Genomic DNA, 19560 nt, shown 5'->3' with positions numbered 1-19560 from the left:
ATGAGGTAGTCACCTGGAATGGTTTTCAATTAACAGGTGTACCTTGCCAAGAGTTAATTTGTGGAATTTCTTGCCTTCTTAATGTGTTTGAGACCATCAGTTGTGTTGTGCAGAGGTAGGGTTGGTACACAGTTCTATACAGTGAATAGCCCTATTCGACTACTGTTCTAATCCATATTATGGCAAGAACCACTCAACTAAATAAAGAGAAGTGACAGTCCATCATTACTTTAAGACATGAAGGTCAGTCAACGCGGAAAATCTCAAGAACTTTAAATATATCCTCAAGTGCAGTCGCGAAAACCATCAAACGCTACGATGAAACTGGCTCTCATGAGGACCACCCGAGGAAAGGAAGACCAAGAGTTACCTCTGCTGCAGAGGACAAGTTCATTAGATTTGGGATGGACATGGTCAGCAACAATACTCAGGTAGGCTGTGGCGTTTAAATGATGCTCAATTGGTACTAAGGGGCCCAAAGTGTGCTAAGAAAATATCCCCCACACCATTACACCACCACCACCAGCCCGAACCGTTGATACAAGGCAGGATGGATCCATGCTTTCATGTTGTTTACGCCAAATTCTGACCCTACCATCTGAATGTCACAGCAGAAATCCAGACTCATAGGGGGTTAGGGGTGGGGTGATCAGTTGAGCAGTCTGCTTATGACCTGTGGGTAGAAACTGTTCCGTAGTCTGTTGAACCGGGTCTGGATGCTCCGATACCTTTTGCCAGAAGGTAGCAAAGAGAACAGGGTGTAGTTGGGGTGGCTGGGGTCCCTGATGATCTTCCCAGCCTTCCTTTTGCACCTCTCAGAGTAGAGGTCCTGAATGGCTGGTAGCTTAGTTACTAGCTTGCTTAGTGACGAGCTTGTAGGGGACAGTGGTGTTGAATGCTGAGCTGTAGCCGATGAACAGCATTCTCATGTTGGTGTCCCTCTTGTCCAGGTGGGATAGGGCGGTGTGCAGGCTGTAGGCGATGGCATCATCTGTGGATCTATTGTGGCGGGATGCAAGAAGAGGGTCCAGAGAGGCAGGTAATGATGAGTTGATGTGCGACTTAACCAGCTTCTCAAAGCACTTCATGATGATTGGGGTGAGTGCAACGGGGTGGTAGTCGTTGAGGCAGGTTACCTTGTTCTTCTTGGGGACTGGGATGACAGTGGTTGCTTTGAAACAGGTGGGGATTACAGACTGGGACAGGGATAGATTGAATGTGTCAGTGAAGACATCTGACAGCTGGTCGGTGCATACTCTAAGGACACGGCCAGGGATGGCGTCTGTTTTTTGCGGGTGTTGATGCGCTTAAAAGCCTTCCTCACGTCTGCCACGTGCACATTGTCCTTGCGAGCAGCGAGAGCCTTGATGGGAGGCTGTGTTGTTGCAGTCAAACTGAGCATAGAAGTTATTCAGCTTGATTATTGCGGCATCAATACCCAAGCTGTCAGCTTTCTGTTTGTAGTCTGTAATCGTCTGTATAGTGTTTAGTATATGTTTCGACCTTGCCTCTGTAATTCCTTTTAGCAGTCTTGATGGTTAGATCATGAGCAGATCATGAGCTGATCTGCTATAATAAACTTGATTTTGCCAATCTAGCTGACAAGGCAAAGCTCTGCAATCAAAAACCATTCTCTCATTTTTATTTCAGTGATTATTTGACACCAATAATGTCAGCACTGTCCATAATTTATACCAACAGAAGGATGAATCTTTTCAAACATCCTTCACAGCTCTTCTCACCACCTTGTGGTGGCTTTAGTCAGCACTTCACAACTCATGTCTGCTGTAGCAGCGGCATTGAGGAAGCCCACAGTTGCGATGGCAGTATGAACCTTTTAAACACTGGCCTACTGTAGCAAGCTCGAGAATGGGATCTCCATTATGGTCTGGTTCCTCTAAAGGTTTCTGGTACACCTGGGGATTTTCCTTATCACTTGGCTTAGTTTTTAGAGGTATTTCGTCTAATGGATTAATGGACCAGTAACCTTGTACCCAGGCAACCATGCCTTGCATTACACCTTGACAAAAATCATTTCAATTGTGGCCTAGAGGGGGGCGAACCCAACTGAGTAAGGCATTTCCGAGGGAAGGGGGGTGTGTGGGGGTTTCTGTGAGGGGCACTGGTTGAGAGAATAACCAATGGCTATGCGCTGCTCACTTTGGACAGCACTCCTGTGTAGTGAATGAAGGCCAACTTTGGGGAATTGTCAAACCAGAGTCAACGAGTAAGTGAGGAGATTCTGGTGTTGTGTATTGATGGACCATATACATATAGCATTTTCAGATTCATATGAGAGCACTTGACATTACAAGGAGGGAAACCTACCTCGTTTGCCCCAAGTATGTACCACTCATACAGGTCTCTTTGTTTAGTCCATAGGTCTCTTCAATAAGAAATGTCTCTTCAATTAAAAATGCTTTATTTCTGAAGTGAGACCACCATCTTACCTGTACACAGCCCGCTTGTCTGACTCCAGCTGGGCCTGGGGGTCAAGGGTCACACTGACGGGGGTGTTCCCAGCTGCTGAGGCTGCTGGGATGTGGACCTGCGGGGCCTTGGAGTTCTGTTGACTGGTGCCCGTCATCTGAGGAATGATAAACCAAGCCCACAGTGACCTACAGATACTAGGCTTTCCTTTCAGTCACTATCAGGTTTGGTTATTCCCAACAGAAATAAAATTTATTATTTATTTATTATGAAGTCTTGTCATACTATAGACGGCTCCAAGTTGCTCTCGCTTCCACTTGCAAAGTTAACACTGGCACCCAAGATCATACCCTCTTATCAGATTCAGCATGTTCTGCAGTTGTTCAAGGTTGTTATTTTTTTGTCAGATTGTTGTTGTAAATGCATTGTTGATGGTACTGCTGTAGGATCCGTGATTGAAAAATAAAATAAACATAAATTAACAGTAAAGAAAAATGTACAATAACATGCTGAGTGTTATCCAAATACAAACTGTAATGCTGTCAATGGGTTTTATATCCCTTAAATACAAACAGTAGCAACTGAATCTCACTACCCAACTGTATGAGATTGAAATCTCTTTCATGGTTATTTGAACCATACACACCAAACTGCATTAGAGAAGATTGGAAATTAGCAGATGATGGCCTGCTTGTGTACAAAGCTTATTTTCAATAAAGGTCCCCCACCAGGGACATGCATAGACTTATGTAAGGGCAGGTGCTTTCCCCCCCCAAAAAAACGACCCCCCCCCGTGCACGTCCCTGTCCCCCACCCCCATTTCTTCTCTCTTTCAGGAAATGAGAATCCCCCCTCCCCCACATCTCTCTTCCCCCTCTCCCCCCGTTTTGGGGGAGGAAGCTTCAAGTCTTAATCCCGGCTCCAAATGGGAAATAAATGAGCTTCTTCACACTTAACTAGCTCTCATTTGCATTTGCCGAGTGCTGACTGCAGCTCGTGAGCTCTCCCCTGGCACTAATCCTCCGGGCGGAAGGAGACGGTGGAGGAGACCTAGAGGGGGAGGGTGGGAGGAGCTCTGACTAGCCTGCTCTACTTCCCACCACTGCATTGCTCACCACAAATTGGTCTAAGGTCAGTTTTGTGTCTTGTTTGTTTTTATACAATTGAATATATGCAATGCTAGCCAGGCTAAGAATTACATAATTTTAAGAATTAACTTCTTTGCTGGCTCAGCGGGATACTAGCTTGGAAGATTCACTGGCTCTCGCCAGGCCAGCGGGCAAGTGTCATTGTCAAGTCCTGTATCGTCAAAGTAGACGTGGGAGGCACAAGGCTGCTACAATACATGTGCAAACTTGATCAAAGTTGCCTTGATGTTACATCACCTAGATGTAATACTGATACTGAGTGCTGAACTGAACACTAGTGGCACTGACCTGTTGGCTCTCCTGGTACGATGGTGGAGGAACGCTCTGAGTGGCCATCATTGTCAGTGCTGCTGCTGGGGACACATGTTGCATCATTGGACAGCTTCACATGGAGACCTGGAGGTTCAACACAAACAGACAGGACGTTAGTAACATCTGTCATGTAAGCATCATGGGCAACACAAGGCAAGACACAAGTCAGATATAGATATGTAGATTGACATTGATATTACCCAGGCACAGGTTCACTGACAGCCTGAAAAGAATGCAGTGTTTTGATAAAGCTACAGAATGTGGGACCAATAATCCAAAAAAATATTAATATCAACAATAATTAAATTAAAAGCCCATACTTTTGGGCAATTCAATTAAAATAGCAAAACATCATCCACTCATGTGCTTTATTTGTGGTAAAGCCAACAAAATTCCAACTTGCTGTAGGGAAAGTTAGAATTGAAATGCATAGTGAGCATGTGAAACAGAAAGTTGTTGCAAACAGTAGCCCGGCAATTCGACTTGCTCTGACCGAGCCTAGAAATTGCGACCTCGGGCTTGCCAACACACGTGACCGTCTCCTCAAATACCAGACGTTACCCAGCTACGCTATCCAAAAGCTAGCAATTCAATAGCACGGGTGGGGGTATTTGAATTTGAGTAGAGAGTATACCATCTGAACTCGGTTACACTCAGCCCTCTAAACTCACAACACCACAGCAAGTCCAGCTGCGGATCCGGATCCGGATCAGGCACCAATGAAACAGACGTCAAGTTGTTGCAAACAGTAGTTCCGTAATTCGACTTGCTCGAACCGAGCCTCGAACTTGTGACCTCTGACTTGCCAACACACGTGATCGTCTCCTCAAATACCCGACGTAAACAAGCTATGCTGTCGAAAAGCTAATAAATCAACAGCGCAGGTGGGGGTATTTGAACTTGAGGAGTGAGTTTACCATCTCAACTCCCTTACACATGTGAAAAGTGGTTCTCCATTTTATTTCAGCACCAGCCACCAGGTGGTGCTATGATTAAATATTGTAAGAAGGGAACAATTCTGAACTTTCTTCTCTCTCTCTCTCTCTCTCTCTCTCTCTCTCTCTCTCACTCACTCACTCACTCACTCACTCACACCTAGTGTAGCTCTCACTCACATGCTTTCTTCAACAGAACTGTTAAACTGCATTATGTAGTTAAATACAGTATAACAAACTATGACACCAAAATTGCTGAAACAGTGCAAAGTAACGTATATGGCAGCTCAGGTGACATTGAGCTAAGACTACAGCACACACAACAACACAGCCCATAATGAGGCACCGCAGAACCCTAGTTTCCCTGGTTGGTACTACCACCTAGCCAATCAGTCGGCTAATTAAAGCTCCTGTCACTGGACTAATTGCCATTGGCCAGAGCTGGAGGAGTCCCACAGGGTTGTGTGCTCTACCCTATGGAGCCCCCTAAGAGCTAATTGGCTCTGGGTTAGGGTCCCTGGAGTTGAGGACACACACACAGTCGCAGGCATAGACACACACATACACACACACACACACACACACTCCATACCTGTATCTAGGCAAACACAACAGGCAGTCCTCAGTAGGTTACCTGTGTAATGGTCTATCCATGTAGCCCATCGGCTATATGTGTACACTGTCTGAAAGTGTCTTATGTATATAGTATCTGAATATTACACCATAATAGTCTGTGTATGAATTCAATTGCAATAAATATCATACACCACTCACTTAGTAGTGTACATATGTTCACCAACTACCTAGTGACCATATTTACGTACTGTACACTCAATCATTTCATTTACTTAGCTCTCACTTTCTCATGTCTCTCTCACTAATACCTCACTTGCTGACCAAGGCTATGTGCTCCTTGCCCAACAGGATCTCACGCTAAATTCGTATGAAGTCTTACGACCTGGTCCGTATGAAAAGCTTTGAATGTGACTTGCGTGGTGGTTAGGCAGTATTAGGCATTAACTTTAAGTGGTTAAGGTTAGGGTAATTTGTCAGGGAAAGCCATTAGCAAACATGAGCAAAAAAAAATGAACCAGCAACGTTGAGATCGTCCACTCGCATTCGTAGCTTTTCATACGACCTGGGTTGTAAGACTTCATACGAATTAAGAGTGAGATCCCCTTGCCTTGTCTCCTGTTAGTATGCGCTCACTAGGATGACCCCTCAGGTTTAGCCTCTTGGCAGCTACACTCAAACACACTGCTCTCAATCACTTAATCATATAGCCTGCACAATATGAGTCATGGTAATTGCCAGTGTCATTAAAATTGGGAGGGATACTGTGATTGATATTTATCTTCTGTCACAAAATGTTTGGACTAGAGAGATTATTGTTAGCAGTCAGAAGTGAAGGAGTCGACTGAGTTTCTGAGTTATAGCAAAACCTGTCTAACAAATGAGTCCCTTTGGACTAAACCATGTCATGTCATTGTGGAGTGGGTGAGAAAGGGCTAGAATTTAAAAATGCTGACAAACCAAACAAGTCTTTTCTTAGCTTGGTCAAAAAGTTGGAGGTTTTGTTTATATTATTTGTGGGGCATGATGAAAACCCAGAAAGCTTATGATGGTAGTTGTTGCTTGTTTAGAAAGATTGTATGTCCAAAAATACTTTGGATCGAAGTGACAATCATTGACAAATGAGACAGATCTGAGATATGGCCTTACCATGTGTTCATTCTTTACCATACCATACTGCATGCAGTAATGATAGTACAAGGCCACCACAATGTGCTCGTCAGATTAAAGTGTGGAATCTGTGAGTTTCCATGCAGAACTACTAAAGGACAAAAAACAACACTACATTGGCAATGCAACTACGTAGTATTTTGACTTACATGGTGGTTAGGCAGTTTTAGGCATTGATTTTGAGTGGTTAGTGTTAGGCATTAACTGTAAGTGGTTGGGGTAAGGGCAAGTTGTGAGTGGGAGGTATTAGCAAACATGACCATTAGGAACACGAATTAGCAAACAAAAACACTTTTACTATCATTACTACACACTGCCAGTTACTACTATCGTGTGCAGGCACACATATCCTATAAGTGACTGGCCTGCGTCTTACAGCCCTCCCAATTGGATCCTGACTCCGAAATAGCATATTTCATCAAACGAGCTCTGGTAAAAACTGGACAAATTGTGTGTGTGTGTGTGTGTGTGTATATTGTATACTGATTGCACTTCCTGGTTTGTGTTCTCATTCCAAAATGGTATCAGCTGAAAGGCATCTTCTCTGTTATCTGTCCTCATTTTAATTGCAAATGCAGGGAGCGAGTTGGTAATTAAATGGAAAATTGCACATTAATTGATGAGACTAAAGATAAAGCAATTCCAATTATTGCATAGTATTTTAGGCGGCCTCTCAAGTCTCCATCCCTCGAGGAATGCAGTACCTAATGCCGTATTGAAGCACATAACCATGATACGTGCACACATAAATACGCGTAAACACACACACACACACACACACACACACACACACACACATTTTTCACATGCGCACAGAAGCACCACAATAGACCCAATTAACAAGATCTGACTATAACAACAATTTGACTATAAAACTACAATTCGCACTTGACCAACACATAGGTACAGTACATGGCTACAAAGTGAGCCACATAACACCTGCCTGCTTTTATTTTCTTTATTTTTATGTTGCCCCACAAAAAGGTGAGCTATTCACTGTAACAAAAGCACACTTCAAATGTTACAGAATGTGAAATTCATATCAGTGGAGAATTGCCTGTAGTCAATACCAAAATTCAATGTCAAGCATTTACAAAACTATATAAAGTGAAGTTATACCTTTATTACAAAAAAACATCAACGGATTTTGTGAATTTCCATAGTGTCATGGACAAAAATAAACAATTTAACCCTTTTAATCTGATTCAGGTTTGTGCATGTTGTTAAGAAACGAAAATAAATTTCATTTTCCAACCAGTGTTTCCATTTTTTTGTAAAATCAACCTACAGCACTACATACTGACTTTAAGCCAATCAGTGGCCTTACTATGATTTGACCCCATTTACCTCTTGATATTGAAATATAAATACATATTCCATCACATATGGTGTCATCACATCCTCTCCTGTCCACACATGGCCTTACAATGTCTCCCATATCATGTGACCAGATATGTTTATACATTTTTGCTGCAAAATGGCCACAATACATCTTATGAGGTGATTTTGCTGTAAGTCCATTCAAAGTCTATGCCACAGTATACACTTGACCTCTGTGATGATCACTGTAGATCTCATAAGACGACCGAACATACCTGCAACCTACAGTAAGTAACCACACTCTCTAACTAAAAGCAAACAAAGCCTTCTAGGCTTTACCAAACCTGAGCTCAAAGACCATATCATTTTAATTTGTTTTAAAGTGGTTGTGCCCATGTTGTGATTTTTAGGGTGGAATGCAAAGGAGTTGTGTGCCGGTGACATTATACTGTCTGTGTTATGTGCCAGGAATGTGCAGTTTGTTCGATCGCTCCGCTTCCCCACTGGGTCCCGCTTCTTGCAATTCCTGGCTGAGAAAAGGCTAAAGATGTCATCGATAATTCTCGACATGACCCTTGACCACAATCGTTAGCTTGTCTGATAACAGGGGCTAATTTCTACAAGCGCCTGGGGGGCTGAAGCTATTGATGAGGCTGGCTGCAGAGAGAGAGCTCCATAGTGTCTATCTGCTCCTGTAGCTATCTTGCTTTGTCTTTCTCAGTTTTGCTGTCTGTCTCAGTTTCTCCCTGTCTAGCTTATCCACACACCAAATCTAATCAAATCAAATCAAACTGTAATGGTCATTTATACTACACAAATCAGAGACCCTATAAAAACTAATATATTAATTCCAAAATCACATGAACTATTATCCTTGCATTTAGATGGACTCAAGTCAACTTATTGAGTGACTTGTTGATGACATTTTTGGATTTGATTTTTGCATCATTGTTAAGAGTGTCATACCAAAAGGTCTGAATACTTACGTAAATGACATATTTCTGTATTTCAATTTGAATAAATTTGTTTACAGCACACATACACACACTTCATCAAAATACTCATGAGCAGATTTACAAAGGAAAACATCTGTTTAACAATGTTTTGTCAATCTATCCAGCACACATAATGTATTGACAAAATATCAACAGGATAACACAGCTTTAGTTAGAAATCCATCCAACATATGACTGTTTCATGCTGCACAACGCAGGACTTTGATACAAACACCCATTGACTTGTGTGAAGAACATGTCGGAATGTGGTGCTTTTGAACTGATTCTGAACTTCACTTCTCGAAGAGAAGTGTGTCGATTTCAATTGCACATTAAGGAACATGAATGAGAAAACCACCCTGAGAGGTTTCCACCTCTGTATTTGCTCGAGCCAAAGTGCCATTTCCGAATTCCCCCCGATCCCATTTAGTCCATCCTGTTTGAGTTTCCTGGTTACAAAGATGACCTGGAAATGCAATGAATAACATTTGCGGTGGGTGTGTCATGCAGACCAGATATCATGCATCTTAATGTCCTGAGTCATAGCATTAGCCAGGATGAATAAATAAATTGTGGGTCCTGAATATATGGATCCAATCATGGTTCATTGTTATGCAGATTTGCAATGCAAAATATGATGGTTCGTCAACATGAGAGGGGAGGGCTTAGTTGTAATGAGGTTTGGGGAAGGGGGCACTGTACACACATGTACATAGTGACACACACACATACACACACACACACACACACACACACACACACACACACAAGTACCCCCCCCATCATACACATACACACACACACCACACCACAGCCAGAGGCGAGTATAGACCCAACAGTGGTCTGCGAGCCACATACCCCCCAGGCTAGGAGGAGCCCAACACAAGGTGGAAGCCTAGCCTACATCTCCCAGTCCACCTCATTAACCTCTACTAGTAGCAGGCACTGTAGAGATTCCCACTATCCCCTCTACCCACCTCTCTGTCAACATCACTACTCCTCACCTCTCCTTAGTTAGCATTCATGTTATCATTCATTCATTTACTCATTCACTCACTCACTCACTCACTCACTCACTCACTCACTCACTCACTCACTTTGGGGGGTTGTACTTCGGCAATGAAATGGAGATGGTTTTGATGCTGTATTGTAGCTTGGTGAAGTACACTGAGATACATAAACATTAATAGCCATATGTTTCAGCAGAATTCACTGTATTGAAACTGAGCTTCAGGGCTTCACAAGTGAGAGATTTGATGTTGCTTGATTGACTGTAGGCTCACCAACATATCGGCACAACGGCTACAATGCTTATATTGTATCAATCAATACAGAATACACTTCTCATTGGGAAAGTGAATTAACAAACAGCCTGCACTCAAATGTTAGTTGAATATGTTAGTTCCCCACTTTGCTCCATTGCTTTCCTCACGAGACACACCAGTCAAACTCCCAGACAAAATTAACTTTCTTCAAAGAATGACCTCTCAAACTTGTTCTTTAATATTCAAGTTCATAATAATGAGAATGTGATGTGAACGTCCTTCATACAGCAGATATGCCCCACAAACATAATGAACACACTGCGATTTCCCTGGGGTATAGTAGTGTGGAACACACACCGCTTTTTCGGTCTGTACAACAGCATCACTCGTCCAATCTGACTCCAATTCTTGTTTTCTTTGTATTTATGCAAATTATTGTTTGGATATTACAGATTCGGATTTTATTGCATTCTGTCCTGCTTTTTAAAATTAGATTAGAGTCTTGACTAAAATGGGTGTTGTTGAAACTACAGTGTGGTGAAAATGTCTCTAATTCCCCAAAGGCGGAATGGTTCGCATGCAAATAACCTTATTAGCATAGCTAAAAGCTCTTATTATAATTAGGTATGTTCTTTTTCTAAATAGACAAGAGGGATACACATTTCACACAAAAATACAAACGTTAAAAACATGTGCATGAACAGTATAAGGTACTGGTTTGACCTTTACCCTTAACCGACAATGCACGGCCCAGGACAGGCGAACTCTGCAAAGGGTGGTACGCCTGGCAGAAAAGACCATGGGAGCTCCAACCCCCCCTCTCCATGTCCTGTACACCAGGAGGTGTAGGACCAGAGCATACAGGATTATGAAGGACCCTCACCACCCGAAACATGGACTGTTCCAGCCGCTGCCGTCAGGAAAACGCCTCCGCTGTCATGCAGCAAAAACAGAGAGGCTAAGACTGAGTTTCTTCCCCCATGCCATCAGAATTGTCAACGATGACCCCACCAGTGCCCCCCTCAAGTCACTCACACATGCACTGTCATTCTAACACATATGCACACACATAATCATCCATCTGCTATTTATATTGCTTACTGGCTATACTGTTCATATTGTTTATACTGTTTATACTGTCCATACTGTATATTTTTTAGTACTTCTATTTTTATTTTATTGTATTTTAAAACTTATTGTGTTGTTGCACTACTCTGTGGCACTGTCACTTTTGCATTTCACTGTATACTTGTATGCACGTGACAAATAAAGAAATCTTGATCTTGATCTTGATCAATGTTTGGCACTGCTTGTTTGACAGATTGTGTTTAATGCCTGTGCCTGCATTGTGCTCTGCATTGGCAAAACCTTGGATGAACAGAGTAAACTATACTATATATCTAACATGTGCATCATGACTAGGTATATGATTTAGTGTACAATGAATGACCTGATGATGTAATGCCCTCTGCTATTTAATTCCTTCCAAATTCCTTCATTTTTAGGCATTCACATTTTACTCCCTTATACACTTTCAAATCCAGTTAAAATAGTACTTTCAGGGACTTCCATTTTCAGACCCCACTGCACACTGTATGCACTGCCACATAACTTTCATTCTGTGAGTTGTGTTAACTCTGAATATAACAGCATCTTGATGTTATTAGCTGGCACGGGGTCTCCCTCTCTCTCTCTCTTCTTCCGCTCTCATGTTTGGCAGTGATATGGCAGGGGGACATTGTGTGGCTTATCTGCTAAGAGATCTGCAAGGCCTTTTTTAAATGGATACCTCCTTATCGCAGTGTGAGTGAGCATCGTCTGTGTCACTCCGGTTAAACTTTAGGTAGTGGCATGGTACTGTACGTGACAAACAACTGGATGACATAGGGACTGGACTATATTACCAATGAGGCCTAGCTCAGGTAACACATGTACTGTGCTGGATCAATCTTAGGGTTGGAGCTCAATAATCCAATAACTCAGAGAAAATCCACTGTACTGTGTGCACCATTCATTACATGAACATATTGAACAGGCAAAGCATGCACAAAGACTACATTTTAAACATAGCATACACAATGACACATGGCGCAATTGTCTCATGGACTGAACCATGTTGACTGAACTGAGTTCACTGCTTTGTATGAATTGCCCTGTGCACTTATTAATACTGTCTCTTTTTAGACCAGCTCTAAGAGACAGTATTATGTGTCCAGCACACAACATTGACACAGAGGGTAAATCTCACATTGACTAGGTTGGCACCAAGACTTCCCATGCCTGGTACCCCCTGAAGGGAGAGGGGCACACAGTGTATCTGTCCTTGGCAGGCACGTGGCACGTGGAGAGAGTGGGTGCAAGAGGAGGGGGATTAAGGGGACCAAGTCATCTGCATGCAGAGGATTCCACTCCTCTATCCCTCCCTCTATCCCTCCATCCCTCCATCGCACCCTCTGTCACAAGGAACAGCCGAGGAAGTATTTGAGGAGACCGGCAGGGGGTTAATGAGAGGGGAGATTAGCAGGTGGGTGGAGGGGAGGGGAGGTTGTGGTGGTGGGGTGTAGCGTCTGGGACGGGCATCCTTTTTGATTGTCAGCAGATTCCTGTCGGAGGGGTGGGGGGTTGGGGGGGAGGTTTGTGGGGTTCCATTTCAAAAGGGCGCTGAGAGCCTAAGAGGGAGAGAGGAAGGGGGGGACACCCAGGTCGGCACGTATCACAGCCCTGAGATGAGGCCCTTGGTCAGGGCAGGGAAGAACTGCCGACATAGAGGGGTGGGATTATTATAGCATGTGGAGCTTTGGGCGAGACAGGTGACATGTGGGGAAATGGTTACACAGAAGTTTGTAACGTGACAGTGTTCCTTTACACTCTGAGTTAGTGACCTGCTTGGTTGTGTTGAAGAAGAGATGGTGCACACATTCTGAAATTAAGCTCCAATGCATTGGTGCTCCTTTCAAAATTATTGGAAAGTAAATGACTAATTGTCCATTGAAATCACTGAGACCATAGGGAGTTTCGGGGGCACATGGTGAGCCAGGAGAATGGGGAAGAAACAGACGATAAAAAAGTCTGCTGGAGACCCAAAATAAGAAGGGGAATAATGAGGCTGACGCTGCTGTTTGCTGCTCTTGGCTCCGACAGCTGATGTTTGTCTTTGTCGGGGCAAGAGACCCGCTAGCCAAGCGGAATCCTTGGAAACACCAAACAATCCAATATTAAATTTCCTCTCTGAAATGCCACAGGGAGAGAAAGAGTGAATCACATGTTGGGTTAGAGAGATAGAGATAGAGAGAGAGAGAGAGGGGGGGGGGGGGGGGGGGGTAGAGATGGAATGAAAGAAAGAGTGACGGAGAAACAGAGAGAAAAGGACTTGAAGACTATCGTAGACTATGATCAAAAAAGGAAGACAGAAAGGGAGGGTGAGAAAGAAAAAATGAGTTATGGCGAGAGACCACTGCACCACAAGAGAATAGAGAGAGACATTGGGGACTCCAGTATTACCCATGCTGTTTTAAATGGAAAACTCCAATGGAGCCTCTCAGCTATCATGCGCCAACGATCAGCTCTGCCGAGCTGCAGGTGCATCAACAAGTGAAGTCCCTCAGTCTGCCTGCCTCCGTCGAGAATAATGTCTGCAAGCCAATCCACAGGAGAGTCCAACAAAAAAAATATTCCCCCCTCAAGTCCGCAAACTCAAAAGTCCTACATATTCCGACAACTCTGAGTATTTACTTTGCACAAATGCTCATCAAGGCTGGTATGTCTGTGTTGAGAAGATCCATGTGATCATGGTAACATGTGTGCATGCGGTACGGGTGGGAAAGGCAAAAAGCACAACACTGTCTGAAATTACAGTCAAAAGACTCATGTGATGGGGAATGGGGAGATGAATTAAATCAAGTCTGTTTCTTCATACATGGCTTAGCGCTAGTTTTTTTTTTACCCTCTTGTGGGTCTGCAGAGTTGCCGAAACAGGGTCTTCCCACCAGCGAGCTGCTTCTAGCTTCTTCCCCTTTTTATCCAGAAAACAGGACATCTGGAGTGCATTAGAGCACTAAGGACATTGGATCTCCCCTGAGCGGACTGCTGGATGGGTGGCCCAACGTAGCCCCCTTTCAGCAACAAGTCCAACCCTTTGTGATTGATAGAGGGGCCTTCCTTGAGGAGTCTCTGCACACTTAACACTAATACACAACCCGCATGCCACACACTGAATACAATTAACACTCACACACAGACACAGACACAGACACAGACACAGACACAGACACAGACACAGACACACACACACACACACACACACACACACACACACACACACACACACACACGTAACATACAGTACCATACAAAACTCACACACCACATGCACACACCACAAATGGCACACAGCACACACTTTCTGCTCACAGGCGGATACAACCTACATACACCACACCACACTGTAAAAACATGTAGTATTCATTTACTCATGTCTCACAATCGGCACAAATCACATACTTCACACCCATCCACATACTACACATTGCACACAGTACACTCTTAACACTCTATATAGACAACACAAATAACATAATCTCTATACCCGCTCTCACATTATTTTGGGTACTGTCTGGGTACTGTCTGGCACAACATTCACACATCAAGGCACTTGACTGAGCTGCCAAACTTGGAGTCAAAGGTTAAACACAGACAATTAACTAAATGTGCTTGACTAAAAGTTTGAGATTATTATTCTCTACACATGAAAACAATGTGAAATCAAACATGCCACTCTGAAGACAATTGCAACTGTACTTTCAGATCAAGGCATTGCTTATATCCCTGATACTAACATAAAGGGTAATCAAAGTGCATCTTGCCTTTTAGATTGGCAATTCAAGTATGTAGAAATGCCTTACTAAGTTTTCAGTATCTGCTCGCCAGTGAGAAAATGAAACTTTTCCAAAGAGGAAAGTTCAAAGAATCCGCTCATTTCAAATAAATTGCATCGCCTGATTTGCCATTTCAAATAAATTGCAGCGACTGCCCAAATTTGCAATTCACAGAAAGTTCTCCCCGGCGTGCCACCCCTACCGCGCAGACAAGGTTAATCCATATTTCACGTTTGAATATAAGATGGAAGGGAAAAAGGAAAGGGAGGGTAGGTAGCTCCACGGCAGAAGATGAGGACTGGGGGATGGATGTGTGTTGGGTGGGGGGGTGTAAACCGAAAGAAAATGAAGAAACAGGAGACATTTAGAGTAAATGGCACCCAAAATCCACTCCAATTATCTTTGCCAGCCACGCCAGCGAGACTGACTTAATTAAAATGACTTAAGAGGGAGGGGAGAGAGGAAGGGAGCCGCCAGTGATTGAGGGGGCAGGCGCCAACGTATCAGCGGCTAGCACAAAGCTGAGGCGTTCGTGAGCTGTCGACCACTCTCGCCTTTTCAATTCTGACTTCAAAAGAAAATAAAGAAATAATAATGAAAAAAGAGGGACCCTTTCTGTTTGGAGCCGTGTAATTGGGCTATTCAAATCCAATGTTTTTATCATCATTGGAATTATTTTTTAAGAAGAAATGCATAAAAAAAGAGAGAATAAAACTGATTTTATTCCCCTCCAAATCCCCCCATAATCCTCTTGTGCCTTCTCTGAGACTGCCTCTGATGGTGACCTTTTCACAGGAAGCCTGTTACCATGGAAACCCATGGTGCAACCCCTCCATTCTTCCTGTATATCTGTCACCGTTTGGGTAAAAGCGGTGACTTGTAGGTAAATAGGAAGCACCTGATTTTGCCTTCTTATGGGAGTTATGCAAGTTTTCTTTGTGTATCTTTACGTGCTGTCCACTTGGGGAACTACAAGTACCTTGGGGGGCCAAAAATTGCTTAGACAATCTTGCCTACACATACAGTACTGTATTACACACTTACATATACAAATATTATTATTTCTGTAAGCATATTGTATACTGATGTTACTAAAGTGTAACAATAGATGGTACAATTCTCAACTTTATTTTGCCTGACTAATTTGCATACTGGATATAATTAGAATGTCAACAAAACATGCCAAGCGTTAACCTCCCCCAACTTAAATCTGACCCCTGTTCAGCAGCTAAGGTGTCTCAAGTGTCGTAGCATCAGAGCTAACACCTGTGCTATTGTCTCAGAGTCCTGTTGTGATTGGAATCCTAAATACTGTATGTAACACAAACTCGGATCATCTTGCTAGATAGGTTTGTACATAAGGATGGTGGGTGGGTGTTGAAATGTGAAATGATGCTCAAATTCAACAGTTGATAATGGCTATTGTGCATCTGCTGTGTAAATAGATTTGATATGCTGTGCAGTATGAGAAAAACTGGGTAGGTACAAGAATATTCAACAAAAATACTTTTTAAATCTAACTGAGAGCAATAACCTTGATGTGGATACATAAAAACCTAGTGTTGCATTCTAGCTACAACTAATGAGAGATTGTGACTTCTCTGGGAACAGAGAGATTATGAAAAACATTAAATGATTTGGCAAAGGGAGGGCTTTTGTCCTTAACACCACTCAATGGACACCAAATAAGAGAGATTTAAGTCTTTAGTATAGTGTTTCACTCGCTCAAATGCTGCCTGAGTTTCTGGACCCTGGAGATAAGACTCCAACTTCAGCCCCTATCGCTGTTGGGACTTAGTTAGGTGAAGGAGAAGAGGAAGAGAGAGAGGGAAGAGGGAGGGCTGGGTTAATATGACAACCACTGTTTTGTCAGGACCAAGCCCCCCCCCCCCTCTTCTCCCATCCATCCCTCCCTCCCTCCCTCCTTCCCTCCCTCCCTCCCTCCCTCCCTCTCAACATCTCTCTCTCTCTCTCACTGCTCAGGGAGGGCCACATTCCCCTGTGTTGAGCTCAGAGGGCGAGTGAGCAAAGCGCTCTCAGTGGCAGGATTGTTCTCCATGCGAGGATCCTCCGCCGGTTGCCACGGAGACCGCCATTCCACAGTGCTGACCCTGGAGGTTTGGGTATGTTTTTCCCCCAGCAGGAGCCACTGGCAGCTGGAGGACAGCTGTTACTACCCGGCCAAAGCCTGCCCTCGGCCTAGCCTTAAACCACCCACAACAAACATACAAACACACACACACACACACACACACACACACACACACACACACACACACACACACACACACACACACACACACACACACACACACACACACACACACACCTTGTCTACTGGTGGTAGTCATAGGGCTTCAATTTTCATGTCCAAAAAAGTGAGAAAGTTGGCCATCTTAACCGTAATATTTAGAATAGACGTGCTGAGACATAGTGTAATCCAATGGGAGTTTTGAATACTGCAACCAGCGTTATATGCAATGAATTTTCAGACTGTTTACTAAAACTCTGGTTGAATAATCTATTTTTTCTCAAAAACATTGATAAAGACAAAGTATAATAAAAATCATGCTGTAGAGTATTCCGAGTTGTTATGTTTTCTTTGCTCTGCACTATTTGCTCAACCAAATTGGGGCCCAAAGTCTATGTTAAACACTGTTTACTTTATCAAGCCTATAATATTTTTGTGTGTGCACCCTGATTTTTCAGCCTTTTATTTAAACCAAAGTCAATCACTGCAAAAATGCAATTACCTTTTCACTTCAACAGGCACGCTTTTTGGTGCATTTGTCCTTTTTTGTAAATGGTGCATTCTTGCTTGCTATACCCTGTTAATGAACTGAGTAGGTACTCAGTGGCCACAGAATCAAGTACAGTCAGACAAGTAACCTATGCTCACTTTACAGTACCCATCATACATTGGGTCTAAACACTCCTTGTAGGTGAACACTTTGCTTTATTCGGCATGTAATAGATTTTGGCAGGGCCCTCCTTATAGAGGAGCCAAAAATGCCTTTGAGCTGAATCCCACAGCAGGCCAATCATGTCGGCATTAAGATGGCACACCAGATTAAAGTATGGGCAACTGATCCGCAACCGCGGCTCTCACAATGTAGCTATTCCTATAGGAGCAAAGGCGGTTCTCCAAACTGATGGACTAGTTTCCCTTGCATTTGAAGGCCAAAGTAATATTCAAGTGTTGATTGGTTTCCAATGATGGAGTAGATTTGTAAATTTGATAAGGGCTTTGTTGCATTTCCATGCCCAATTCATGGATAAAACTAACCAACATACATTTTAAATTATGTGCAATCTCTCTACCTGTGTGTTAACTCTTGCACCTAAAATCCCTATCTGCACACTGAGGGAAAGAGCTTAGAAATATAGACTATATATAGAATATATAGTCTATATTATATATATAGAATATATAGAGTACTTAATAAAGTATGAGAACCAAAAATGTTGCTGTTGAGGTTATTTCTGTAGCATTTGTCTGCCCTCTCTGTGTGGTAAGTACTCTCCTTGTGCCCTAGCACTTTAAGCACTCCAATATCTCTTACTACTAGGGTGACATACAACCTCAATCTCAGTAGCACTGTTGTGATTCAGCTGTATTAAAACAATTCCATTCATACAGAAATTCAGATTTTTGGACACACACACACACACACACACACACACACACACACACACACACACACACACACACACACACAAACCACACACACACACTCTGCCATACTAAGGGTTAATGATGCTAGACTGTGTACTATGTTTATATTTGTCTGTTAGAAATGTGTCTGTTTAACTTGAGACTATGTATAGTGCTTGAAGCAAGCTGAGCTATCAAATGAAAGACATATGAATGTAACTTCACCCAGTATCAATGATTAATTTGCTTGAAATCAAAGAATAATGTTTCTTCTGCACACCGCAAAAAAAACAAGATTGGATTTATTCATTGTATAATAACATGTACACCTTACCCAACTAAATCCATGTAAAATTGATTTAAAAAAAATCCCATTAGCATTTGAATAATCTTGGCTATTACACTAATTAGTAAATGCACAGACTTCCTATAAACTTTTCCACACACCAGATCTGCCTTATCTCTTTACAATGCTCAAAATGTTTTCTCTATCTATTAGTATAGACAGTACTTGGAATGGGGGGAGTAGGGTTGAAATGTTTTGCTTCCTCTTCACCGGGGTAGAAAAAAAGAGAGAAGCCGTCGACAAGCTGTCGTTGGCTCTTCCCCTGCATCTGTTTTGTTTTCCTTCCATCTTCCCTTTTTTGATGAGCTGGGTCTTCAGTCCCCCCAATAAAATCCCATTAGCTCTTAATGAAGTCGGGCTTGCAGCCTCTCGGCCTCACCTCATTTAGCACGATTGTCTGGCGGCCATTAGCATGGAGGCAATTACAGCCGCGCGGCGAGAGTAATTGGAAATGCCGACAGGGACCCCAAGAAATGGGAATAAATAAATAAAATATTCCAACTAATAAGCTTCCATTCAGATGGAGGAGTGTGGTGG

At 43.0% G+C, this 19560-nt stretch overlaps 1 protein-coding gene across 2 annotated transcripts in view; it reads right to left on the bottom strand.

Annotated features, from left to right (window-relative positions):
* pknox2 (pbx/knotted 1 homeobox 2) overlaps window positions 1-19560 on the bottom strand; it is a 57662-nt gene that overhangs the window by 17647 nt on the left and 20455 nt on the right. For both annotated transcript variants that reach the window (XM_083690217.1, XM_083690218.1), the window contains exons 3-4: window positions 3867-3974; window positions 2451-2587 (exon numbers count right to left, since the gene is read on the bottom strand). In XM_083690217.1, coding sequence (XP_083546343.1) covers window positions 2451-2587; window positions 3867-3953 — 224 coding nt within the window. In that variant the 5' untranslated portion in view covers window positions 3954-3974. The remainder of the gene's footprint in view (window positions 1-2450; window positions 2588-3866; window positions 3975-19560) is intronic.

Source organism: Argentina silus (assembly GCF_951799395.1).
Source record: "Argentina silus genome assembly, chromosome: 2".
NCBI classification, from domain to species: domain Eukaryota; kingdom Metazoa; phylum Chordata; class Actinopteri; order Argentiniformes; family Argentinidae; genus Argentina; species Argentina silus.
This window is presented reverse-complemented; position numbering and strand designations above follow the sequence as displayed.